At 40.3% G+C, this 27,626-nt stretch overlaps 1 protein-coding gene across 1 annotated transcript in view; it reads left to right on the plus strand.

The window, feature by feature from the left end:
- LOC126253530 (condensin-2 complex subunit D3-like) overlaps positions 1-27,626 on the plus strand; it is a 161,618-nt gene that overhangs the window by 75,399 nt on the left and 58,593 nt on the right. Inside the window, exon 6 of the mRNA XM_049954913.1 lies at positions 23,932-24,106. Within this exon, the coding sequence (XP_049810870.1) occupies positions 23,932-24,106 (175 nt within the window). The remainder of the gene's footprint in view (positions 1-23,931; positions 24,107-27,626) is intronic.

Here is a 27,626-nt window from a genome sequence, read left to right on the forward strand (position 1 = left end):
TATACATGTTGACATTGTTCCTACCAAGCAGAAGGTGCAAGCAGGGGATGAAGTGTGACTCATCATCTTGCTGTTTTCCCGCTATCCCTGGGATCACCTAGTCCTCATCCAGTCAAACTGTAGTGGTTATTTTCGCCACCTACCAGACTCAGACACCTACTATTATTTTACCTAGTGATATTTGTTACCCTTCAGAACACCAATTCCTTGATGAGAATATTGATGCTGTACTACAGTATAGAACTATGGAAGTACTAAAAGTAGCAGAAATAATGATCATGCTTTCCGTAGGAACACATTGGAAACCTGTCCTATGTGGACACAGGAAGTAACCAGGACCATCAAAGACTATAGATGGTTGCTCCAACAACATTAAAATTACAGGGCATTGGAAAACTGTATTCCCTTTAAAAGGCTCTATGCTTGGGCATGATATCCCATAAAACAGCAGTAGGAGAAATGCTGGGCAAGATATCTCAGCAACGAAGGCACTCATCCTTTATTTCACAGTTATAGATCAAGTTGCATTATATCTAATGCCACTAGTTAGCTACCAGTATTACTGGTATCCTTTTAGGTGGCAACCAGTAATCTGCCAAGCCCCACTTCTTTGAAGAATTGATCTCCCATGTATAAAACAGCTTCAAACATCTGAGATTACTGACAATGAAGTGTGCTAAATGTTTGACACTAAACATGTAAAATCCTTATGGTAGACGACATTATAATTGTTTATGCATGTCAGTGATTATGACCTCATATCCCCTAAATTATATGTTGCACAATGATATAATTTTGCGAGTACATTCAGTGGTATAGGTGGACACTGCCTGCAAAGCTAGTTGTTAAAATAGAGTAAAAATGTAATAAATTGAAACATTATGCCTGATGCTGAAGTTGTCATCCATGAACAGTGAAAATGAAAGACATACTTTTTCCTTTCATTATTTTGTGAAGGGTGTCAGCCAGAAACAGATTTGAAACTGTTTGAAATTATGTGTAAAGTTTGCTGGAAGTTGCTAAGTCCTCTCATTATCGAATACTGGATGAATATAGTCTGGATAATTTTTGTGCTGCACTGCCTCAAGAGCTGTAAACTCAATTTGTAACTTAAATACTCATATTATTGTTTTAAACATCTAACATAAGGCTATACCTCTTAATGAGTAAATTCTAAATTGGACTATTTAACAAAGATTAGAGGGGAAAAATGGGCAAATGATTTGTGAAATTATTTGCCTGAAAGTAAAAAATAAAATAGATTAGAGATATGTTTGACATGTCTGTGAATGATGCTCAAAATCATGTACAGCAGTTCAAACACTGAAGCAAAAATGTAGTTGACTTTGCCTTGCAGAATCAAGTACCGTATTAAAATATTTAAAATCACGAATGAAGCACCATAGCAGCTGGAACACTCATACACTAGTTACATAGAAAGAGCACTAGATGGCCTCTGCAGTTCAATTGGAACTGCTCTCTGATTTATGGTTGCAATTTATTATTATTATTATTTTTTTTTCTTTACTTTCTCAGACGTTAAGTCTGGTTAAGAATGGAAAGTGACGTGGACCTTGATCAAGCGTCACTTCCTATTAACTGTACGGTATGTGTTATATTGCATTTAGGAACTTTCGGGTAATTGAACATGTATCAATAATTACGGATTTCTATATCTAAAAAGAAAGATGATGAGACTTACCAAACAAAAGCGCTGGCAGGTCGATAGACACACAAACAAACACAAATATACACACAAAATTCAAGCTTTCGCAACAAACTGTTGCCTCATCAGGAAAGAGGGGAAGGAGAGGGAAAGACGAAAGGATGTGGGTTTTAAGGGAGAGGATAAGGAGTCATTCCAATCCCGGGAGCGGAAAGACTTACCTTAGGGGGAAAAAAGGACAGGTATACACTCGCACACACACCCATATCCATCCACACATACAGACACAAGCAGACATATTTAAAGACAAAGAGTTTGGGCAGAGATGTCAGTCGAGGTGGAAGAGTAGAGGCAAAGAAGTTGTTGAAAGACAGGTGAGGTATGAGTGGCGGCAACTTGAAATTAGCGGAGATTGAGGCCTGGCGGATAACGAGAAGAGAGGATATACTGAAGGGCAAGTTCCCATCTCCGGAGTTCGGATAGGTTGGTGTTGGTGGGAAGTATCCAGATAACCCGGACGGTGTAACACTGTGCCAAGATGTGCTGGCTGTGCACCAAGGCATGTTTAGCCACAGGGTGATCCTCATTACCAACAAACACTGTCTGCCTGTGTCCATTCATGCGAATGGACAGTTTGTTGCTGGTCATTCCCACATAGAATGCATCACAGTGTAGGCAGGTCAGTTGGTAAATCACGTGGGTGCTTTCACACGTGGCTCTGCCTTTGATCATGTACACCTTCCGGGTTACAGGACTGGAGTAGGTGGTGGTGGGAGGGTGCATGGGACAGGTTTTGCACCGGGGGCGGTTACAAGGATAGGAGCCAGAGGGTAGGGAAGGTGGTTTGGGGATTTCATAGGGATGAACTAACAGGTTACGAAGGTTAGGTGGACGGCGGAAAGACACTCTTGGCGGAGTGGGGAGGATTTCATGAAGGATGGATCTCATTTCAGGGCAGGATTTGAGGAAGTCGTATCCCTGCTGGAGAGCCACATTCAGAGTCTGGTCCAGTCCCGGAAAGTATCCTGTCACAAGTGGGGCACTTTTGTGGTTCTTCTGTGGGGGATTCTGGGTTTGAGGGGATGAGGAAGTGGCTCTGGTTATTTGCTTCTGTACCAGGCCGGGAGGGTAGTTGCGGGATGCGAAAGCTGTCGTCAGGTTGTTGGTGTAATGTTTCAGGGATTCCGGACTGGAGCAGATTCGTTTGCCACGAAGACCTAGGCTGTAGGGAAGGGACCGTTTGATGTGGAATGGGTGGCAGCTGTCATAATGGAGGTACTGTTGCTTGTTGGTGGGTTTGATGTGGACGGACGTGTGAAGTTGGCCATTGGACAGGTGGAGGTCAACGTCAAGGAAAGTGGCATGGGATTTGGAGTAGGACCAGGTGAATCTGATGGAACCAAAGGAGTTGAGGTTGGAGAGGAAATTCTGGAGTTCTTCTTCACTGTGAGTCCAGATCATGAAGATGTCATCAATAAATCTGTACCAAACTTTGGGTTGGCAGACCTGGGTAACCAAGAAGGCTTCCTCTAAGCGACCCATGAATAGGTTGGCGTACGAGGGGGCCATCCTGGTACCCATGGCTGTTCCCTTTAATTGTTGGTATGTCTGGCCTTCAAAAGTGAAGAAGTTGTGGGTCAGGATGAAGCTGGCTAAGGTAATGAGGAAAGAGGTTTTAGGTAGGGTGGCAGGTGATCGGCGTGAAAGGAAATGCTCCATCGCAGCGAGGCCCTGGACGTGCGGAATATTTGTGTATAAGGAAGTGGCATCAATGGTTACAAGGATGGTTTCCGGGGGTAACAGATTGGGTAAGGATTCCAGGCGTTCAAGGAAGTGGTTGGTGTCTTTGATGAAGGATGGGAGACTGCATGTAATGGGTTGAAGGTGTTGATCTACGTAGGCAGAGATACGTTCTGTGGGGGCTTGGTAACCAGCTACAATGGGGCGGCCGGGATGATTGGGTTTGTGGATTTTTGGAAGAAGGTAGAAGGTTGGGGTGCGGGGTGTCGGTGGGGTCAGGAGGTTGGTGGAGTCAGGTGAAAGGTTTTGCAGGGGGCCTAAGGTTCTGAGGATTCCTTGAAGCTCCGCCTGGACATCGGGAATGGGGTTACCTTGGCAAACTTTGTATGTGGTGTTGTCTGAAAGCTGACGCAGTCCCTCAGCCACATACTCCCGACGATCAAGTACCACGGTCGTGGAACCCTTGTCCGCCGGAAGAATGACGATGGATCGGTCAGCCTTCAGATCACGGATAGCCTGGGCTTCAGCAGTGGTGATGTTGGGTGTAGGATTAAGGTTTTTTAAGAAGGATTGAGATGCAAGGCTGGAAGTCAGAAATTCCTGGAAGGTTTGGAGAGGGTGATTTTGAGGAAGAGGAGGTGGGTCCCGCTGTGACGGAGGACGGAACTGTTCCAGGCAGGGTTCAATTTGGATAGTGTCTTGGGGAGTTGGAACATTAGGAGTAGGATTAGGATCATTTTTCTTCGTGGCAAAGTGATATTTCCAGCAGAGAGTACGGGTGTAGGACAGTAAATCTTTGACGAGGGCTGTTTGGTTGAATCTGGGAGTGGGGCTGAAGGTGAGGCCTTTGGATAGGACAGAGGTTTCGGATTGGGAGAGAGGTTTGGAGGAAAGGTTAACTACTGAATTAGGGTGTTGTGGTTCCAGATTGTGTTGAAAGGAATTTTGAGGTTTTGGAGGGAGTGGAGCTGGAAGTGGGAGATTGAGTAGATGGGAGAGACTGGGTTTGTGTGCAATGAGAGGAGGTTGAGGTTTGCTGGAAAGGTTGTGAAGGGTGAGTGAGTTGCCTTTCCGGAGGTGGGAAACCAGGAGATTGGATAGTTTTTTGAGGTGGAGGGTGGCATGCTGTTCTAATTTACGGTTGGCCTGTAGGAGGATGCTCTGAACAGCCGGTGTGGCTGTGGGAGAGGAAAGATTAAGGACTTTTATTAAGGATAGGAGTTGACGGGTGTGTTCATTGGCTGAGTTGATGTGTAGGTGCAGGATTAGGTGGGTGAGGGCAATGGATTGTTCAGTTTGGAACTGGTATAGGGACTGATGGAAGGAAGGGTTGCAGCCAGAGATGGGAACTTTAAGTGTGAGGCCTTTGGGGGTAATGCCAAATGTGAGACAAGCCTGAGAAAATAGAATATGGGAGCGTAATCTGGCTAGGGCGAAGGCATGTCTGCGGAGGGAATGTAAATAAAACTTAATGGGGTCGTTGTGGGGGTGTTGTGCGGGTGACATGGTACTAGAAGGTCGAAAGTGTAACATGAGGCTGAAATGAAAATGAATATAAAAATATGTGGGGAGAGATAAGGGTGAAGTAGAAAGCAAATGGTGTGAAAAGAGGCGAAAAGGGGTTGGTTGGAGCTCCGCTTGTGATGCGATCTACTGTTTCTATTTGTTGTTTACAAAGTCTGCATTTATCTGTTGTGGTATTGGGATCTTTAATAATATGCTTGCTGTAATACCTGGTGTTTATTGTTTGATCCTGTATTGCAATCATGAATCCTTCTGTCTCACTGTATATATTGCCTTTTCTTAGCCATGTGTTGGATGCGTGTTGATCGATGTGTGGCTGTGTTAGATGATACGGGTGCTTGCCATGAAGTGTTTTCTTTTTCCAATTTACTTTCTTCGAATCTGTTGATGTTATGTGATCTAAAGGGTTGTAGAAGTGGTTATGAAATTGCAGTGGTGTAGCCGATGTATTTATATGAGTGATTGCCTTGTGTATTTTGCTAGTTTCTGCTCGTTCTAGAAAGAATTTTCTTAAATTGTCTACCTGTCCATAATGTAGGTTTTTTATGTCGATAAATCCCCTTCCTCCTTCCTTTCTGCTTAATGTGAATCTTTCTGTTGCTGAATGTATGTGATGTATTCTATATTTGTGGCATTGTGATCGTGTAAGTGTATTGAGTGCTTCTAGGTCTGTGTTACTCCATTTCACTACTCCAAATGAGTAGGTCAATATTGGTATGGCATAAGTATTTATAGCTTTTGTCTTGTTTCTTGCTGTCAATTCTGTTTTCAGTATTTTTGTTAGTCTTTATCTATATTTTTCTTTTAGTTCTTCTATTCCTATTTTTTGTCTGTATCCTAGATATTTATAGGCATCCGTTTTTTCCATCGCTTCTATGCAGTCGTTGTGGTTATCCAATATGTAATCTTCTTGTTTAGTGTGTTTTCCCTTGACTATGCTATTTTTCTTACATTTGTCTGTTCCAAAAGCCATACTTATATCATTGCTGAATACTTCTGTTATCTTTAGTAATTGGTTGAGTTGTTGATTTGTTGCTGCCAGTAGTTTTAGATCATCCATGTATAGCAAATGTGTGATTTTGTGTGGGTATGTTCCTGTAATATTGTATCCATAATTTGTATTATTTAGCATGTTGGATAGTGGGTTCAGAGCAAGGCAGAACCAGAAAGGACTTAATGAGTCTCCTTGGTATATTCCACGCTTAATCTGTATTGGCTGTGATGTGATATTATTTGAATTTGTTTGGATATTAAGTGTGGTTTTCCAATTTTTCATTACTATGTTTAGGAACTGTATCAATTTAGGATATACTTTGTATATTTCCAATATTTGTAGTAACCATGAGTGGGGTACACTATCAAAAGCTTTTTGGTAATCAATGTATGCGTAGTGTAGCGACCTTTGTTTAGTTTTAGCTTGATATGTCACCTCTGCATCTATTATCAGTTGCTCTTTACATCCTCGTGCTCCTTTGCAACAGCCTTTTTGTTCTTCATTTATAATTTTGTTCTGTGTTATATGTGTCATTAATTTCTGTTTAATGACTGAAGTTAATATTTTGTATGTTGTTGGTAGACATGTTATGGGGCGATATTTAGCTGGGTTCGCTGTGTCTGCTTGACTTTGGGTTTCAGATAAGTTATTCCATGTGTAAGTGTATCAGGGAATGTGTATGGGTCTGCAATGTAACTGTTAAATAATTTATATCTAAAAAGAAAGATGATGAGACTTACCAAACAAAAGCGCTGGCAGGTCGATAGACACACAAACAAACACAAATATACACACAAAATTCAAGCTTTCGCAACAAACTGTTGCCTCATCAGGAAAGAGGGAAGGAGAGGGAAAGACGAAAGGATGTGGGTTTTAAGGGAGAGGGTAAGGAGTCATTCCAATCCCGGGAGTGGAAAGACTTACCTTAGGGGGAAAAAAGGACAGGTATACACTCGCACACACACACATATCCATCCACACATACAGACACAAGCAGACATACCCTCTCCCTTAAAACCCACATCCTTTCGTCTTTCCCTCTCCTTCCCTCTTTCCTGATGAGGCAACAGTTTGTTGCGAAAGCTTGAATTTTGTGTGTATATTTGTGTTTGTTTGTGTGTCTATCGACCTGCCAGCGCTTTTGTTTGGTAAGTCTCATCATCTTTCTTTTTAGATATATTTTTCCCACGTGGAATGTTTCCCTCTGTTATATTCATATTGTTAAATAATTTAGTTAGATGTGAATGTGTTGAGGTGAACTTCTTTAACCAGAAATTTGCTATTTTATCATTTCCAGGGGCTTTCCAATTGTGAGTAGAATTAATTGCTTGGGTGACTTCGTGTTGCAAAATTATCACTTCAGGCATTTGTGGTATCATCTTGTATGTGTCTGTTTCTGCTTGTATCCACCGTGCATGCCTGTTATGTTGTACCGGGTTTGACCATATGTTGCTCCAGAAGTGTTCCATGTCTGTTATGTTTGGTGGATTGTTTATTTTAATGTGTGTGTTATCTATTGTCTGGTAAAATTTCTTTTGGTTTGTGTTGAATGTTTGGTTTTGTTTCCTTCTATTTTCACTTTTTTTGTATCTTCTGAGTCGTTTGGCTAATGCTTGTAATTTCTGCTTCTTTTCGTCTAATTGCTCTGTCGCTTCTTGTTGTGAGATTTTACCTAACCTTTTTCGTTTTTTTTCCGAGATTTCATTTCTTATAAATTGTGTTAGCTGTCCGATGTCTTTTCTCAGTTTTTCTATTTTGATCTGTAGCCTGTGTTGCCATGCTGGTTTTGTGGGTTTCTTCTGTGTGTTGGTTGGTTCTGATCTCTGCCTAGTGTGTATATTTAGTGTAGTGAGTGCTCCTATATAAACCAGTAGTTGTAACTCTTCCATAGTTGCGTTTTCATTTATTTTGTTGTGTATGATTGTGTTGATAGTTTTTATTGTTGTTTCGACTTGTGGGTTATTTGGTGGTCTATGCAAGAATGGTATAATGTCTGTATTTGTGTCTTTGTATTCTATATATGTTAGCTGAAATTTTTCTTCTATATCTAACATGTGTGTCACTTCATGTTCTGTTTGTGCTTGTTCTGGTGGCTGTCGTAAGATTTCGTTTTCCTCTGATTGTTTAATTGATGCGTGTTGTTCTTTGTTTGTTTGCTCTGGGATGTTTGAGTCCATTACTCTATTTTCTTCTTCTTCTGTTTGCACATTATTTTGTTCCAGTATTTGTTGTACTTGTTGTTTGATGTTTTCTAATTCTGACTGGGGTATCCTGTTATTTTTGATTATTACATGGATCTGATCAGCTAGTCGTTGTTCTGTTAAAAATTTTAATTCTGCGTATCTGGTAATAAATGTTGTGTATACTTGTGATCTGTATCCAGTTGTGTTGGTTCCTAGGTTTGTTGCTTGGTAATAACAGAACATGAGGTGTCGATTAACTTCATCTGACCATCTCATCCTCTGTCTTTGTTTTCCTTCTAGGGTGCTTGCAGGAAGCATATCCTGCAAAGCACCTCTATTTGGATTTAAATCATTTTCCAGTTGGCTAGCAGTGTCGTTACCATTGTGGGCGGGCATAGGGTTCTAGCGTCGTCCCCGACCATGACGGCGCTTGTCCGAGGCTTCTTTAGTTCTGTCCTGAACCAACTAATCACACTAAAAGGGGGGTTAGCCCTATTAGTGGTTTGTTCTTTTCGTCGCCTTTTACGACTGGCAGAACATACCGGAGGCCTATTCTTTTCTCGGGCCTCCACGGGGATTATTATTATTATTATTATTATTATTATTATTATTATTATTAATATATATACTGCGAAAAATGGGTGAGCAAGGACAGTGATGTCAAGAAGCATTTTTAAGAGAGACATTACTTCTTGTGCCACATGCATTCTCTTTCCTGATATTTGAAGGACTTTCTATTGAAGAATTTTTGAAATTGGCAAAATGTTGGGACTTATGTACACCTTCAGGCATAGATCACACAAATATGTCAAGGCCACATAACAGCAGACTGCACCATCTACATAATCCACCACACAAATATCCTATAGTACTCTTTAAAATTTTCTTATTCTAAGTAAAATACCGAACTTTAAATTCTCAATTGGCACCTTATTTACTGTACATGATTTTGAGCATCATTTAAAGGCAACTCAAATGATTCTCTAATTATTTTATTCTTATTTGGAGAAAAATAATTTTGCAAAATATCTAACTTTTTTCCATTTTTTTAAATTTTATTTTCCTGTTTTGTTTAGGAAACTGGAATATATTTAAATGTTGATTGGTATTCTATTATTATTAGGAGTATATAGATCAAAAGAAAGCAAATGAGGATTCGATTGGAGATTGAAAGTTCAGTGTTTAACTTAGAAATTTTAAGAGTACAATAGGATGCTTGTCTACTGGATTTTGCTTAATTACCCTGATTACTTTCAAACAATTAAATCTTTTCTACACACATCACCTCAGTTCCAGAACCTGTACAGAAAACTGGAATAGAGAGCAACATAAACATCATTTCTGCCCTTTTATTGCTCATGAAAACCACACATCGCATGTTGTACCACCATACAGAGGTGGTGGTCCAGATTGCTGTACACATTGGTACCTCTAATACCCAGTAGCAGGTCCTCATGCATTGATGCCGCCTGTATTCGTCGTGGCATACTATACATAAGTTCATCAAGGCACTGTTGGTCCAGGTTGTCCCACTCCTCAATGATGATTCGGAATAGATCGGGTCACGTCATCCATAAACAGCCCTTTTCAATCTATCCCAGGTGTGTTCGTTAGGGTTTATGTCTGGAGAACATGCTGGTCACTCTAGTGGAGCGGTGTCATTATCCTGAAGGAAGTCATTCACAAGATATGCACAATGGGGTCACAAATTGTCGTCCATGAAGACGAATCCCTCACCAATATGCTGCTGATATGGTTGCACTGTTGGTCAGAGGATGGCATTCACATATTGTACAGCTGTTAAGGTGCCTTCCATGACCACAAGTGGTGTACGTCAGCCCCACATAATGCCATCCCAAAACCGCAGGGAACCTCCAGCTTGCTGCACTCACTGGACAGTGTGTCTAAGGTGTTCAGCCTGACCGGGTTGCCTCCAAACATGTCTGGAGAACATGCTGGTCACTCTAGTGGAGCGGTGTCATTATCCTGAAGGAAGTCATTCATAAGATATGCACAATGGGGTCACAAATTGTCGTCCATGAAGACGAATCCCTCACCAATATGCTGCTGATATGGTTGCACTGTTGGTCAGAGGATGGCATTCACATATTGTACAGCTGTTAAGGTGCCTTCCATGACCACAAGTGGTGTACGTCAGCCCCACATAATGCCATCCCAAAACCGCAGGGAACCTCCAGCTTGCTGCACTCACTGGACAGTGTGTCTAAGGTGTTCAGCCTGACCGGGTTGCCTCCAAACATGTCTGGAGAACATGCTGGTCACTCTAGTGGAGCGGTGTCATTATCCTGAAGGAAGTCATTCATAAGATATGCACAATGGGGTCACAAATTGTCGTCCATGAAGACGAATCCCTCACCAATATGCTGCTGATATGGTTGCACTGTTGGTCAGAGGATGGCATTCACATATTGTACAGCTGTTAAGGTGCCTTCCATGACCACAAGTGGTGTACATCAGCCCCACATAATGCCACCCCAAAACCGCAGGGAACCTCCACCTTGCTGCTCTCACTGGACAGTGTGTCTAAGGTGTTCAGCCTGACCGGGTTGCCTCCAAACATGTCTCCAACAGTTGTCTGGTTGAAGGCATATGCGACACTCATCAGTAAGGAGAACGTGATGCTGAATCTGAGCGTTCCATTCGGCGTGTTGTTGGGCCCATCTGTACCGTGCTGCATGATGTCGTGGTTGCAAAGATGGACCTCGCCATGGATGTCGGGAGTGAAGTTGCGCATCATGCAGCCTATTTCACACAGTTTGAGTCATAACACGACTTCCTGTGGCTGCACGAAAAACATTATTCAACATGGTGGTGTTGCTGTCAGAATTCCTCTGAGCCATAATCTGTAGGTAGTGGTCATCCACTGCAGGAGTAGCACTGCAGTAGGTGGGCTGAGCGAGGTATGTCATTGACAGTTCCTGTGTCTCTGTATCTCCTCCATGTCTGGACAACATCACTTTGGTTCACTCCAAGACACCTGGACACTTCCCTTGTTGAGAGCCCTTCCTGGCACAAAGTAACAATGCGGACGTGATCGAATTGCGGTATTGACCGTCTAGGTATGGTTGAACTACAGACAACACGAGCCGTGTACCTCCTTTCTGGTGGAATGACTGGAACTAATCAGCTGTCGGATCCTCTCCGTCTAATAGGCGCTGCTCATGCAAGGTTGTTTACATCTTTGGGTGGATTTAGTGACATCTCTGAACAGTGAAAGGGACTGTGTCTGTGACACAATATCCACAGTCAATGTCTATCTTCAGGAGTTATGGGAACCGGGGCGATGCAAATTTTTTTTTTTTTTCATGTGTGTATAATAAATTTCCACTCTGCAATAGAGCGTGCATTGATTTGAAACTTCCTGGCTCATTAAATTGTGTGTTCGGCCAGGATCAGTTTAGGCGACTCTCCAGTCCAGACAACAACAGCTATAGAAGACCCAGAAGTAAGAGTGTAAGGTCCAGAATAATGCTTTCTACAGACAAGAGTATTAAAATCAGGTGTAGTTATCTGCTGAAGCTTTCACAACAAAATACCAGAATTTCAAGCATTCCTGAAAAGCAGTGAAACTCACATAACACTTGGTACAGAAAGCTGGTTGAAACCTGAAATTGGTGGCAGTGAGTTTTTTGGGGAAATTTTAAGTGTCTATCCAAAGGATAGGCTAATGGTAAATGGAGGTGGTGTATTGCTCACAGCACGCAATAAACTCAAATCCCCCAAGATAGAAATTTAAGCTGCATGAGATTTTTTTGGTCAAGACTCAGCATCAGGGGTGGGCATTATTTTAATAATTGGGTCCAACCAGACTCGTCTCCTGGTGTAACCAAAAACCTTAGAGAAAACTTCACTGTGCTCCTACATAAGCACCCAAATCATACTGAAATCATCAGTGGAGACCTTAATCGTCCAACAATCAACTGGGAAAGTTACAGTTTTGTTGGCAGTGGGTGTAACGAGACATCCTGTGAAACATTACTAAATGCCTCCTCTGAAAACCATCTAGAACGGGTGGTTTAGAACCCCACTCATGACGGAAATATAACGGCAACTAATGCAAGTGATCTCTTTGTTGATGTTCACATCAAAACTGATATCAGTGAGCGTGATGCGGTTATGGCAGCAGTGATTACCAAAGTGCAAAGGGCAACTAAAGTATGTAGAAAGATATATATGTTTAGTGAAATAGATAAAAAGCAATAGTGATGTATCTCAATAAGGAACTTAAAGCTTTCAGTTCTGGACAGGAGCATGTAGAGAAACTACAGCTCAATGTTAAAAGAATTATTGACCACACACTGGACAGATATGTACCCAGTAAAATAGTCCATAATGGGAGGGACCATCCATGAGGTATAGTCACTGTAAAAAACGTCTAAAGAAACAGTGATCACTGCACAGAAGGTGTGAGACAAAGCATAGGGCTATAGATAGGGAGATGATGAACGAAATACATTTTTCTGTCAAGAGAGCAATGTGTGAAGTCGTCATTTACTACCTTAGTAGAATATTGTTGAACGGTCTTTCAGAAAATGCGAAGATATTATGATATTATGTAAAGGCTGTTAGTGCCACCAAAGTTAGTGTTCAGTCATTCATGAATGAGACAGAATGAAATTGAGTGTAGCAAAATAGAAGCTGAAATGCTTTTCCATTATCAAATGTTCCCTTACAAAGGAAAATCCAGGAGAATTGTTCCAATAACTCCTCATCCCATTGAAAATCGGAGCGAAGTAAGCATTAATTTCAGTGGTGTTGAAAAACAGCTGAAATCGTTAAAATTGAACAAAGCTCCAGGGCCTGATGGAATCCTTGTCAGATCATATTCTGAATTTGCGGCAGAGTTAGCCCTTCCTCTAACTATAATCTGTCATAGATCCATCAAACAAAAAAAAGTGCCTAGTAGTTTGACGAAATCACAGATCACTCCTGTTGATCCTCAAAACTACCGTCCAATATCCTTGACATCAATTTGTTATAGAATCTTAGAACGTACTCTGAGGTCAAACATAATGAAGTATCTTGAACGGAATGACCTACATGCCACCTAGCATGGATTCCAAAAACATCGGGCATGTGAAACCCAGGTCACACTTTTCTCACATGACTTACTGAAAGCGTATGATCAAAGCAGTCAGGTAGGTGCAGTATTTCTTGATTTCTGAAAAGTACTTAACTCAGTACCACACCTACGCCTTTTTGTCAAAAGTATTATCATATGGTGTGTCAAGGGAAATTTGTGGCTCAATTGAGGACTTTTTGATAGGGAGGACCCAGCATGTTATCTTGGATGGAGGATCATCATTAGATGTCGAACTAACTTTGAGTGTGCCTCAGGGAAATGTTTGTAGTTGTTCATGTTGTATTTTAATGACCTTGCATACAATATTAATGGTAATCTCAGACTTTTTCAGATGATGCAGTTTGAAGTACTGTCTGAAAGAAGGTGCATAAATATTCAGTTAGATCTTCATAAGATTTCAGAGTGGTGCAAAGATTGGCAACTTGCTTTAAATGTTTATAAATGTAAAATTATGCACTTCACAAGATGAAAAAAAGTAGTATCCCATGTCTATAATATCAAAGAGTCACAGTTGGAATATGCCAACTCAAACAAATACCAAAGTGCAACACTTTGTAGTGATACGGAATAGAATGATCACAAAGGCTCAGTCATGAGTAAAGCAGGTAGTAGTCATCGGTTTATTGGTAGAATACTGGGAAAATGCAATCAGTCTATTAGGGCGATTGCTTACAAAACTCTCATGCAACTTATTCTGGAATATTGCTCAAGTGTGCTGGACACATACCATATAGGACTAACAGGAGACATTGGATGTATACAGAAAAGGGCAGCACGGATGGTCACAGGTTTCTTTGCCCTGTGGGAGAGTGTCGGAGAGATGATGAAGAAACTGAACTGGTAGACTGATGGAGATAGACATTAACTGTCCTGAAAAAGCCTACTTACAAAGTCTCAAGAAGTGACTTTAAATGATGATTCCAGAAATATGCTACAACCCCCTACTTATCGCTCACATTGTGATCGTGAGGACAAGATTAGATTAATTACAGCACACGCAGCATCATTTAAACAGTCGTTTTTCCAATGGTCAGTGGGAAGAAACCCTAATAACTGTTCCAATCTGACAAACCCTCTGCCAAGCACTTCACAGTGGTTTTCAGGGTGTAGATGTAGATTTGAACCTGTGACCTTTGCCTTTCTTCAGCAAGGTGCTCCACAGATTGTGCAATCCAAGCATGACTTATGATCTGCCCTCACCCCCTCACAGCTTTACTTCCACCAGTACCTCATCTCCTGTCTTCCAAACATTGTAGGAGCATCCACATCCATATCCTTCTCTCCAGGAGGGTGGAGTGTTTCAGCCCCCCCCCCCCCCAATTCCTCCCCATTCTTCTGCTTTTAACTTTTGACCCTCTTGTCAAGTCATGTTCACAAACTTCTGCTTAGTTCATACCTCTCCAAAAGGTCTCCTTCGGACTAAAGAAAAATGCAAACCACTCTGCATTTCAGGCAGGTTCCTCCAAGTTCTTGGAAAACTACTCTGTTCAAAAGTCATTTATACTGATGGCTGGAAGGTTGACAATTGCAGCAGTTAAATGCCTCCTTTATCCATTCCAGCTGTCACAAACAGCAGTTTAGAATCAGTGGTTGTTATCCAAGCCCTCCATTATACTTGCTCTTGAACTCTTGAGAACTAATTAAGCAGCTGTGACCCTCTGAACAGACCACAGTCCACACCCCAATGCTATCCTCAGAATGTGCTGGTCTTGATTGTACATGATCTTCATCCTGATCCATGGTACTGGGAGCTTGATTGTATTTCTCTGAACCACAAGCTATATTCGGATTCCGGGAATGAGCTAACTGTTTGGTTAGCAGAGAAGACTGCCAAGATGGAAATCTTGTACGAGGGTGAGTCAGATGAAATCATTAAATATTTTTTAAAATATTATTTACTGTGCAGATGTGGTACAAAGCTGTATCACTATTCAACATAATCTCCCCCACGCTCAATGCAAGTCCTCCAGCGCTTACAAAGTGCATCTTTTGGTAGTCCGCGCAACCACTCATGCACCATGTGGCGTACCTCTTCATCAGAATGGAACTTCTTTCCTCCCATTGCATCTTTGAGTGGTCCAAACATATGGAAATCACTTGGTGATGACTCAAGGTTATGTTTCCAGGCAAGGGGAGGCAACCAGTTGTTGTGATGTCACTCTGGTGATGGCCCATATCCTGTTAGTGTGTTGCAACTTCTTGGAGCAGGAAATTCAAAGACAGAATATGAATTTTGAGCCATTTAGTAATCTGCTGACAAGCATAACAGGAAACTGTAGGGTGACTACAAAAGTAACAAATATTAGAGTGATAATTGAAGAAGATAAAATACACGCAGGAAGAAAACTATTAAACAGAATCCATTTGATCTCATTCCCGTAGGGCTGGCTCTGTGTCAGCTGCACTTGGCTGATTCATGGTTATGTTTTCAGGCAAGGGGCCCACCTTGTTGTTGTGATGCCACTCTGTTGGTGGCCCATTTCCTGCTAGTGCATTGCAGCTTCTTGGAGCAGCAAATTCAAAGATCAGAATATGGGTTTTGAACCATTTAGCAATGTGCTGAAAAGCATAACAGGAAACTATAGGGTGACTACAAAAGTAACAAGTATCAGGTTGATAATTGAAGAAAACAAAATTCTGCCGAGGAAGAAAACTGTTAAACCCAGTCCATTTGATCAATTGAATTATAAAATTATCTGTCATCCCTGTAAGATATGAAAACCTCCATAAAAAAAGTGAGATGCAGAAAGAGTCAAAAAATTGTGGTCCAATGTGAAGGGTAAAACACGAAGAGACTTAGCCTCACAAACCAAGAACATGACTGACTGTGTAGACAAGGGTGATAATGAGATGGTCAACAAAAAGGACACTAATTAAGATAACAGAGAAGAATGAAGTTTATGGAAGGGGTTAAGAAGAACAAATTGAAAGTGTAACAAAGGCAGGGTGTGATAGCTCACTACAGCTATTAGAGGAAGATTTTGAAATATGCAGTTGTAGCAGAGCCTACAGATGATAACAGAAATTACAAAGAGAATATAAACAGTTGTGAACATGACATTAGAAACGGAAGAAGGTTTTAGTTGAACTCATGGCCTGTTTATGAAATATGTGAAGTCAAAAAAGAGACTAGGTAAACTGGAGCTTAAGCATGTGTTAATTATGGCAGTAAGACGTGTAGTTGGGCACATTCGTCCAAAAGGCTGTACCATAAATTGTCACAGAGGAAGTTGATAATATTCAGTTCCGTTTCAACAACTTTCATACAAACACAGAGGAACTATAGACTGTACTTGATGTCATTTCTAAGAGGAGGACAAAGACACTATATGTTGAGCATCTCTACAAGCAATCTGAATTGTATATGATCTCGTATTATAATGGGTGTGCTCACTGTGCTCTGTGCTCACTAGGTTCCCTTGGCATTCACATAAAATAAGCATGCAACATAATGGCAGTGGAACATAGACAAATGATTAAAATCAGCCAGATAAATGTGGTGGGCAACACCATGGTGATGGTGAATTGGTGAAGTATAGTTGTCATATTCCAGAAATGAGGGGTTACTCTACGTGCCAGATATGCCACAGGTCGTTAACATCAGATAATCATCCAGTGGCCTGTCGTGCGGGATAAAAGTACACCAGTGACAAAGCTACACCAGCTGTGCAATGAACACATAGTGACAGTGGAAACAATGACTACCTTAGGAAAATTTTACATAACCAATCAATATTTTCAGTACAGCCAGGAGATGCAACCATATATAGCAAACTTAAAAGCAGCAGCACTACTGCGCTACTGGGTCAGCATGGCAGACACTTTTTGTAATCAACACAAATGCAAAATCAACATTGTGACAGCAGGGTTATGGATGAAAAACTCTGCCTCCAAGGATTGTGCAAGAACTTGGGCTTCATGTCACTCATGAATAGGCCTCTTACCCAACCTGCTTTCTAAAAGTGCATGTGTGTGGCGACAGATATATAAATCACCTTTGCAAACTTGAAAGTCAGTGGGTACATTGCAAATGGTAGATCTGTGACAGACTTCCATCAGATGATCATAATCTAACCTATTCCACAATTACAGACACAGTGAATTGCTTAGACAATAACATCCAGTCCCAGCAAACATGAAATCTGCACCAAGCAAATTAGGAACTTTTAAGGACAGAATTCAAGATACAGCCACTACAAGGAAGTAGATTTGATGTTGACCTAAAGCCATCGAAATGGTGCAAGTGTCACAGACAGTGCAAGACAAAGGTAATCCCAACATTTGTTAGAAAACATACACCAAGAATCAAATAGTAACAGATATTTGCAACAAATAAGGCTGAATCACCCATTGTATTGTCAACATTGAGATGATCCAGTGGTGTGATGACAGACTGTGAGAAATCAGCACAGTACCTACCGAGGACCCTGCTGCCAGATGATACAACAACAGAACACAGAGAGTACCATCAGTATTGTCACACTGAATTACTAGAGCAACATGTATGTAATAGAATTGTAATTCCATGTGCCCAGGAGGAAGTGAGATTGGCAGTAATGAAGTTAAAGGAGAAGAAAGCACTTGGGTCAGATAGAATTATAGCGGAAATGTCGCATTGACTTGTAGATCAAGTTGTTCCATATCTAACAGCGTTATTACATGAATGTCTTTTGCTGGTATGGACACCTGGAATCTGGACAATCGTAGCTATCATTATACTGAAGTAAAGGAAGACAAAGGTCTAAGGGAAGTGAAGTCTTAGAGGCTGATTTGTTTGGTTAATTGTCTAGTCAAAGTACAGGAAAAGCTTCTGTGCCGTTGCCTGAGGGATCAAAGACGACTGTTGCATGCGATCCCTGGGGTATGGGCAGAAAGGGTTAATCACTCAGTTTATATTGTTAACACCACAGATGGCAAGTACATTATCGGCACAATGATCAATTCATCTGGAGCATTTGATAATTTATGATGGCCTGCCCTGTTCAAAAGACTGAAACAGATTTAGTGCCTCAGGTGTGTCCATAACATCTTACAAGAAAATTGCACTGACAGGCAGGTGAAGTCGGAATGTCCTGGAAAGAAAATTATGAAAAGGCTGCCCACTGGGCTCTTTTTGGGTCTAGAATTCTGGGATGGTGGCATAGTTTGATTAGCGAACACATGTCAGTGCATGGCAAGCACTAGAGTCTGTATCACATATGCAGACGATCTGCTAATTATAGTATCTGCCAACATGAGGCTAAGTTAGAGGAAAGTAGTACGGAAGTTCTTGAAACATTTTGTAAGCGGAGCATAGAAAATAAATTGATGATAACCCACAAAACAGTTTATTTGTTACTAAAAGGAACGTTATTAAGATTGAGAATCCCAACAATTCTAATTAGTGCCCCATCTGTGAAGAGAAAAGAAGTATAAAAGTACCTTGGCATAAACATTGACTAAAATCAAGACCAGCAGAAACCATTTACCTTATTTTAATGCCTAAAATATTGAAAAGAAAAACAATCGTTGCAAAAGAAGATTTCAACTACCTCTAAGTGCTATAATAATGTATCACTATACTATTTTAGTTATTATTGTGGGCTAAAGGCTGTGCATATGGGCTCATAGAGCCAGAGAGGTAAAGAAAGGACAAGTTTATCAGTGAGTACAGAGAAACTCATTTCTGCCCTTGTCAGGCATGTGTAGAACAATGCCACCTTAAATGCTTCTGGTGATATTAGGCTTACTACCACAGAACTTAGCCATAAGCAAGAGCAGTGCACTGTATTGGCTCGGATAGGGTGAAGATGTTAAGGTAAAGGATATACTGTAAGCAAAGCCTCATTGGAAAAGAAAATGAAGGCATGCATTGATAGAGAATGGCAAGAAATCTAAGATAGGGCAGAAACAGGGAAGAGAACCTACCAGTTCTTGCTTGACATAAAATAAAGATCAGCAATGTCATACTTCTTTCTGGCCAAGGGAGCTGTACACTACCTGTCAGGACTTGGTTCACACCCCTGCTACTTACTGAAAATACGCCAGCACATCACAGATGCTTGTGAAAGTGAAGCAATCGGCATTCTAGTACACTTCATATGGGAGTGCATCATTGGACAGGTTGTTACACACCAGGGTAGGAATGTTTTGGTAATACGCCACCCAGTAACATAATAAGAAATGAGGAATTGTGGGACAAACTGAACATCCTGGCAGCTAAAATATCAACTTACCAATTGCAAGCATACATGGCTGACAACTAAGAACAGGCCATACATAATGACAGCAAGATGGACCATGACAGAACGTACAACTACAACAATCTTCTAGAAACAGTGAGGAGATGAGCCTCAGGGAGGACAAGAAAGTATCTCCTGAGACCCTGACAGTCACTTTCAAATCTTATCTCCTTGTGTGACATGACAGCACAGCCTCTGTGAACACTGAGTTGTACCTCAGCATGCTAAGGGCAAGCAGTCCAAACAAAATAAGGAAATCTAGTTTTGCTTCTGATGCCATGAACCGTAGTGTATGTGCTGCTGTGTAGTGCAGTGGTGTACAGTACACTATAGTGTGGTCTAGAATTATAAATTACAGTATTTGTGATGTGGCATTCAACCTGTAGCATATACCTTTTAAATTCCTTGTGAGCATATATCTGTGCACCAAATGGCCAAAATGGCCAAAGGATAGTATGTAGACTTTTTAAATTATTTTTATTTATTTATTTTTTAAAGTAGAGATTTTATGTAGATGTTTTTTCATTAAACACAATAATGCAGAATTATGAAATTTTGTTTAAATATTGTGTGTTATATGCATATACAGGGTGGTCCATTGATAATGACCGGGCCAAATATCTCACGATATAAGCATCAAACGAAAAAACTACAAAGAACGAAACTCATCTAGCTTGAAGGGGGAAACCAGATGGCGCTATGGTTGGCCCGCTAGATGCCGCTGCCATAGGTCAAACAGATATCAACTGCGTTTTTTAAGTAGGAACCCCCATTTTTTATTACATATTCGTGTAGTGTGTAAAGAAATATGAATTTTTTAGTTGGACCACTTTTTTCACTTTGTGATAGATGGCGCTGTAATAGTCACAAACGTATAAGTATGTGGCATCACGTAACATTCCGCCAGTGTGGACGGTATTTGCTTAGTGATACATTACCCGTGTTAAAATGGACCATTTACCAATTGTGGAAAAGGTCGATATCATGTTGATATATGGCTATTGTGATCAAAATGCCCAACGGGCGTGTGCTATGTATGCTGCTCGGTATCCTGGACAACATCATCCAAGTGTCCGGACTGTACGCTGGATAGTTACATTATTTAAGGAAACAGCAAGTGTTCAGCCACCTGTGAAACAACCATGACCTGCAACAAATGATGATGCCCAAGTAGGTGTTTTAGCTGTTGTTGCGGCTAATCCGCACATCAGTAGCAGACAAATTGCGTGAGAATCGAGAATCACAAAAATGTCGGTGTTGAGAATGCTACATCAACATCGATTGCACCTGTTCCATATTTCTATGCACCAGGAATTGCATGGCGACGACTTTGAACGTCGTGTACCGTTCTGCCACTGGGCACAAGAGAAATTACGGGATGATGACAGATTTTTTGCATGCGTTCTATTTAGCGATGAAGCGTCATTCATCAACAGCGGTAACGTAAACCGGCATAATATGCACTATTGGGCAACGGAAAATCCACGATTGCTGCGACAATTGGAACATCAGTGACCTTGGTAGGTTTATGTATGGTGCGGCATTATGGGAGGAAGGATAATTGGCCCCCATTTTATTGATGGCATTCTAAATGGTGCAATGTATGCTGATTTCCTATGTAATGTTCTACCGATGTTAGTACAAGATGTTTCACTGCACGACAGAATGGCGATGTACTTCCAACATGTTGGATGTCCGGCACATAGCTCCGTGCGGTTGAAGCGGTATTGAATAGCATATTTCATGACAGGTGGATTGGTCGTCGAAGCACCATACCGTGTCCCGCACGTTCACCGGATCTGACGTCCCCGGATATCTTCCTGTGGGGAAAGTTGAAGGATATTTGCTATTGCGATCCACCGACAACGCCTGACAACATGTGTCAGCACATTGACAATGCATGTGCGAACATTACGGAAGGCAAACTACTTGCTGTTGAGAGGAATGTCGTTACACGTATTGCCAAATGCATTGAGGTTGACGGACATTATTTTGAGCATTTATTTCATTAATGTGGTATTTACAGGTAATCACGCTGTAACAGCATGCATTCTCAGAAATGATAAGTTCACAAAGGTACATGTATTAAATTGGAGCAACCGAAATAAAATGTTCAAACATACCTACATTCTGTATTTTAATTTAAAAAACCTACCTGTTGCCAACTGTTCATCTAAAATTGTGAGCCGTATGTTTATGACTATTACAGCGCCATCTGTCACAAAGTGAAAAAAGTGGTCCAACTAAAACATTCATATTTCTTTACGTACTACACGAATATGTAATAAAAAAATGGGGTTCCTATTTAAAAAAACGCAGTTGATATCCGTTTGACTTATGGCAGCGCCATCTAGCAGGCCAACCATAGCGCCATCTGGTTTCCCCCTTCAAGCTAGACAAGTTTCGTTCTTTGTAGTTTTTTGTTTGATGCTTATTTTGTGAGATATTTGGCCCGGTCACGATCAGTGGACCACCCTGTATACCAATTCATTTGTATCATTTGGTCAGATCTGGTTTACATTTTATTCAAGAGAATGACTTATCCCCATTTGAAATTTCCAAGTTTGTCCCCATGGTCTAAACATCTGTTTTTACCATTCTGTGGCACGAACATTCTTCAGTCTTTTGCAGTGACTGGGTGTGTTAGTTTGTGGTGGTGGTGGGAGAGGGAGAGGGGTGTGTGGGGGGGGGGGGGGGGTGTTTCTTGTCAGATGCAGAAAGATAAGTGACAGGAAGCCTCCATCGGTTTTCAGCCAGTGCACCTTCCCCACCTCACTTTAATTTATTATGTTTCATGACTGTTTCACCTTTGCTCATTTTCTTACCTCACTTTACACTTCACATGAGATCACCAAAGAGCACACTAACACCAGGGGTGCTTGGCTGCTTCTGATGGGTGCACCTACCCCATGTCATTGCATGTTTTACTTTCCTGCAGTTGTTATTCCTTCACTTTACCTTTTTCTTGGTTCTAAGGTGCAACTGATACCTTCATCCGTTTTTCCTTGTGGAATCCTTTGATAATTGAGGGAATAAGGGAGGGACGATGATCTGTAGTCCTTCACCCCACTGTCTTATTACAGACAAACTATTCTAAAACTTAAGGTTGTAGCATACTATCAATTACTTGGTTTCATTTATGGACTGAAGGAGATGACTTATGCCCTCCATAGCTTCCTGTAGCTTACAGACTTCATTGCTGCATCATTTGTGTTATGTACTTAAGGAATATTTCACCCTGATTTCAAGTGTTACCATTATCTTGGATAATTTTTTCATGCAGTAGGCCACTGTAAGAAAATATTTTTTTTCCAATTCCATCTCACAACGAAGTATTATCTTCCTGAATATCTATGATACAACTTGTAAATACGATATATTGCACAGCATAGTGGATCCATTTTCTGAGACTGAATCAGGCAGACAATACCATCAAGCATTTGCGTCTTGTTGTCACAGCAAAAAAATTGTGGTAATGTAAGAGCCTGCATATGAATATTTTGCTTGACAGTGTTTTAAAAGGGAAATAAACTAGTTTGATAGAAAAAATGTTGTGCAAAAATAAAAATTTGTTTCATACCATAACCAAGTTCAAATTCATTTATCCAGTATGATAATCAGGGGTCTCATATGCTGGTGCTTCTCTCAGCCCAGTTTTATCTGGACCATACTCCACTTTCGTGAGTAAAAATGTTTTATAGGTACTCAGTGGATGGTATCTCACAAGACTTTAACAATGTTTGCAACATGCAAATAAATCCAAACATCTGAAGATGGTTTGCGAGGCATCTTGAAATGTCATCATGGAAAAACAAACGCTTATAAAAGCAACTGGTTGCAGCTAATTCATTAAAAATTATCATCAATTTCACCACTTGAAGTGTTCGGATACATCCACAATGGAAAAATTATTTACTAATGTTAATACAACAGGGAATAGAAAAACAAAATATGGCATTGAGATAGGTGGTCCCACTCAACAAACAATGAGGAGTAACTTAGTGAAGTTCTTCTGGCAGCCACACTGAAACCAATGCAGGCTAGATTCGGTCTGCGGACCATCAGTTGCCCACCTGTGATGTAGGCTGTTACTGTCCAATGCTCACACTCATTCTGCTCTGGCTCTGTCTGCAATTCACTTCGTTACTGAATTGTTTAAGCTGCCTTGCCATGTGGCACTCTTAACATTGCACTCATTGTTAAACCTGGTACTTATGACCAGAAATTATACATATTCCATGAGTCACAATGTGTTTTTATGTTGTGTGTTGCAACACAGTGATGTGTGAAATGTGTTATGCAAATCACTTGACAGTGCTGATAATGCCAGTCATGTGCACAACTGGTTTTACTTAGAACAAAAATATTACAAGAATCACGGTTACCGGCTTAATGAAGTTTCCAATTTGTAATATATTTTTATAGAAGTTTACCACACTTACCAATTCATTCTTGTATATACTAGCTGTTTTACACATACTCTTTTATTTTATTTTTAGATGTGTGAGGATTACATAAAGGAGCATCATCCTGATACTGGGAAGATGCCAAATGTGCCAGAATTTTCTCGATATATTTTTGCTATTGGTGAAGCTTCTCAATACTGTCCTGAAGAAGTTGAGAAAGACACGGAGTACAGACTTGTAAAGCTTTTGTTTCCGAAAAAGCTCCCAGGTAGGCAAACAGTTAATTCATGCATCATTAGAGTAAATGCTTTTCTTCGTGATCCAGCCATATTTCTGATAGGCTGATGTCTGTCTTATATCTATTTTCATATAATGAGATGTGCTACCAGTTTGGATCTCTCATAATATATAGTGCTTGTTGTGAATTTTAGAAATAGTAATAGTTTTATGCATGCACATTAATGCGAGAAAGTGGCAGAAATCTGTTTTGAGGTAATGGGTTCACAAACATTTGAAAAATGTGTCTGATGAAGGAGAGGAAAATCACATTTAGCTTGATAATCATTGTAAAAGCATTTAGGACATCCATCTTGATCAACTAGATGTCAGAAACATCCTATGCAACATGCACCAGTTGCTAGTGGCACTGAACAGAAATGATATAAGAAGAGACATTTATTTCTTTATCCATCTTAATTAGTGGTCCATCACATAGGTAACTAATATTGATTGAATCTTTTTACATGACATTTTTGAAACACATTTTACAGAACCCTTCTTCTTTTTGCTGGAGAGTTAAATTCTAATATATTTATCTACCACTAGTGTGTCATTTAATTCTCTGGCTGACGCACATGATGTTCATTGGGCAGTTACTAAAGGTCGTCATTTCAATGAGCATCTTGCTGCTTTGAACTGTGTGCATCTCAGGCAGCCTCTGAAGTTGAAGCTCAACGGAGGCAAATAGGATGTATCTCAGTCAGCTCATAGGTCCTACATTCTGCACCCCATTAAGGGATGTGGCAAGCCTCTTCATGTTTCTATCATCAGTTGCATTACCTGGTGGTGTTACGGAACAAGTTCAAATCTGAAATAATAGAGCAAAGAGGACAGCATGTCTGTAAGTGTAAACCAACAAATTAAAAATGTTTGGTGAAACCTATTCAAAATTTTGAGTGGCAATGACATTCGCTATCCAGAATATTATGTACGAACTACAATATATTAAAGAAAGAAATAAGATAGAACTGAATAAACTCTTCTGAAAATTGCAGACAGGGGTAAAAAGTTTTTTGAAAACCGAAGAAATACTTGTGCATATTGGTGAAAATTCGGATGTACAACTAAAGCATAATGCCTGAGCAATAAACAACATATTGCTAAAGGAATGGGAAGAAACATTACTGTGTATACCAGAGCATTGCATGATATTTTTCTTGTGTAACAAGTCTGTTATTCTGCCTAATAATGGAACTTTCACTGTAAGCTCAGCTTTCTCCACTATCAGTTAGTCAGTCCAACATTTCTGTCAGTAAGATAAGACTTGTCAAATATTAAAACCATGCTTTTATCGGAACTAAACTTTTTGTCAAAAATTAAAAGTTATTAACATGCCAGGCCTATCTAGATAAGGTAGAATTTAGTATTTTGTAAAAGGTTTACAGCCGTGATGGAGGCATGATTTTAAACTTTACTGGGTTTACAGGAGATGTGAAATCTAACGTAAAGAATAACATTTGTTCATGTGTACCCTTGTCAGTGAGTACTGTGGATGTTTATATTAGAATTTTTCATAGCAAGCCACTGTTAAGTGTAGAGAAAGCAGTGGTTCTTGGAAAGAATATGTCAAAAGCCAGTTAATAAAAAAGAAAGAAGCAGATGTTCTTAAAATGGGTTACACGGTACTGCAGTCGGTTAGTCACCATCGTTGATGGTTTTAAACTCTAACATCGTAGATAATGTTGGTATTGTATCTTTTGAATAATTACATATGTAGGGTCATGGCCTAGAAAACATTCATTCTGTTGTTTAGTATCTTTTAAACATTGTTTATATTACCTAAAATATCTTTGTTCTATTACTAGTGGAAGGACTGAAGAATAGTAGAGGCATCAAGTGTTCAATAGACACTTACAAGTTCTTCTTGAAAGCTAACACATACACCATTGTGGCTAGAGTGTTCTCTCTGACTACACTGGAATGGCGGAGAAACTTGACGGGGGTGAGGTTTCGTATTGAGTAGAGGGGGAAAGGGGAGAAAGAAAGCAGGGAGCAGGAGGAATGTTTGGAGATAAGGATGACTGACAATTGGGGGAAGAGGCAGCAAGTGCACAAGATGGAAATTTGGCACCAATCAGCTTTGTATCTGATGCAAGTAGTGGGAGTTTTATGTGGTGCACAATGATGTGAAGGTGTGGACAGGGGGAAGATTTAACAAAGGGAGAGGGAGGTTATGGTGAAGAAGACCTGAGTGTAGAATGATTGAAGTGGAGTGAATGCTGACAAGGGAGGCGGGGCATAGGGCAGCGGCTAGTGTAGTTTGAGGCCTGCAATTGCTGTCCAGAAGTGTAGCAATTGTTTCGGTTGTGTTTATGTGGTTCTCAATCATTCAAGATCAGAGCTAGACTGGGAGTGGATAATTTTCGTTTCTTTGAGTACTTACATTCCACTAAGAACTTTCCATTACAATATTTATTCTATTGAAAAGTGAAGAAAAGAAAGTTGAAGTTAAATTCTATTAAATGATCAATAATGTTATTTTGTTCATGAGAAAGGTGTATCCTTTAAGTCACAATGTGAGAAAAGATTTGTCATGCTGGATCATTGATCAGTTTATGCATGTTATGCTTCAGATTCCATTGTGTGTCACAATATTTGATATATTTATTTGGCAAATAGGTCATCTAATAACAAAGTAAAATCAACATTAGAACATGAACTTTTCTTTAGTTTGTTATAGTTATGAACTCAGTTCCCATTAGGGGCAGCTTAAAAGCATACAGTATCAATAATAAGTTTAAAACATGGGCAGGAGTTAGTAAGCAAGGTAGTATCCTCAATATTTTTGAATCTCAATCTCCATACTGATTAGAGCTTAAGCTTATAAGTCAGTTCATTTGCAGCCCATTTTGCACTTTGTAATATTACCGATTGCAGGGAGAGAGGAATCTGTAAGTTAATTCTTTTCTTATTTTCATTTAGTAACTTCATACAGGTTTGCATTCTGCAATAATTCATTTTTAAGAAGAAAGTCTTCATTGCACAATAATGTGCCATAAAAATAATATATGATGCTCAGCTTTGACTACCTTGTAGACAACTGCTTAAGAAGTTAGGTATTTTAACAACAGAATCATAGTACATATTTCCTCTCATGAAATTTGTTTGAAACAATCAAGTAGAGTTCAGAAGGGCTAATGGCATCTATAATTACTGCACTAGAAGAAAAAGCATATTTAGTTCAAAAATGTTACAAACTTATTTGTGCTTTTAATTTAAATATTATTTTTTCAACTTAAAGGTGACCCGTTGAGCTATGGACAGACACAGTGAAAAGACTGTTACACATTACAGCTTTTGGCGGCATCTGACTGCTCAGAGCTGCTGGTGGTAGCAGTCAGGTGTGTATGAGGTGTGCTTACTTTTGTGAATGTGGTAGTGCCCCCCCCCCCTCCCCATCTCCCCCCCCCCCCTCTCTCTCTCTCTCTCTCTCTCTCTCTCTCTCTGAGGGAGGTTTCGGCCAAAAGCTATAATGTGTAGCAGTCTTTTTGTTCTGCCTGTCAGCAACG

Source organism: Schistocerca nitens, chromosome 4 (assembly GCF_023898315.1).
Source record: "Schistocerca nitens isolate TAMUIC-IGC-003100 chromosome 4, iqSchNite1.1, whole genome shotgun sequence".
Classification (NCBI taxonomy): Eukaryota; Metazoa; Arthropoda; class Insecta; order Orthoptera; family Acrididae; genus Schistocerca; species Schistocerca nitens.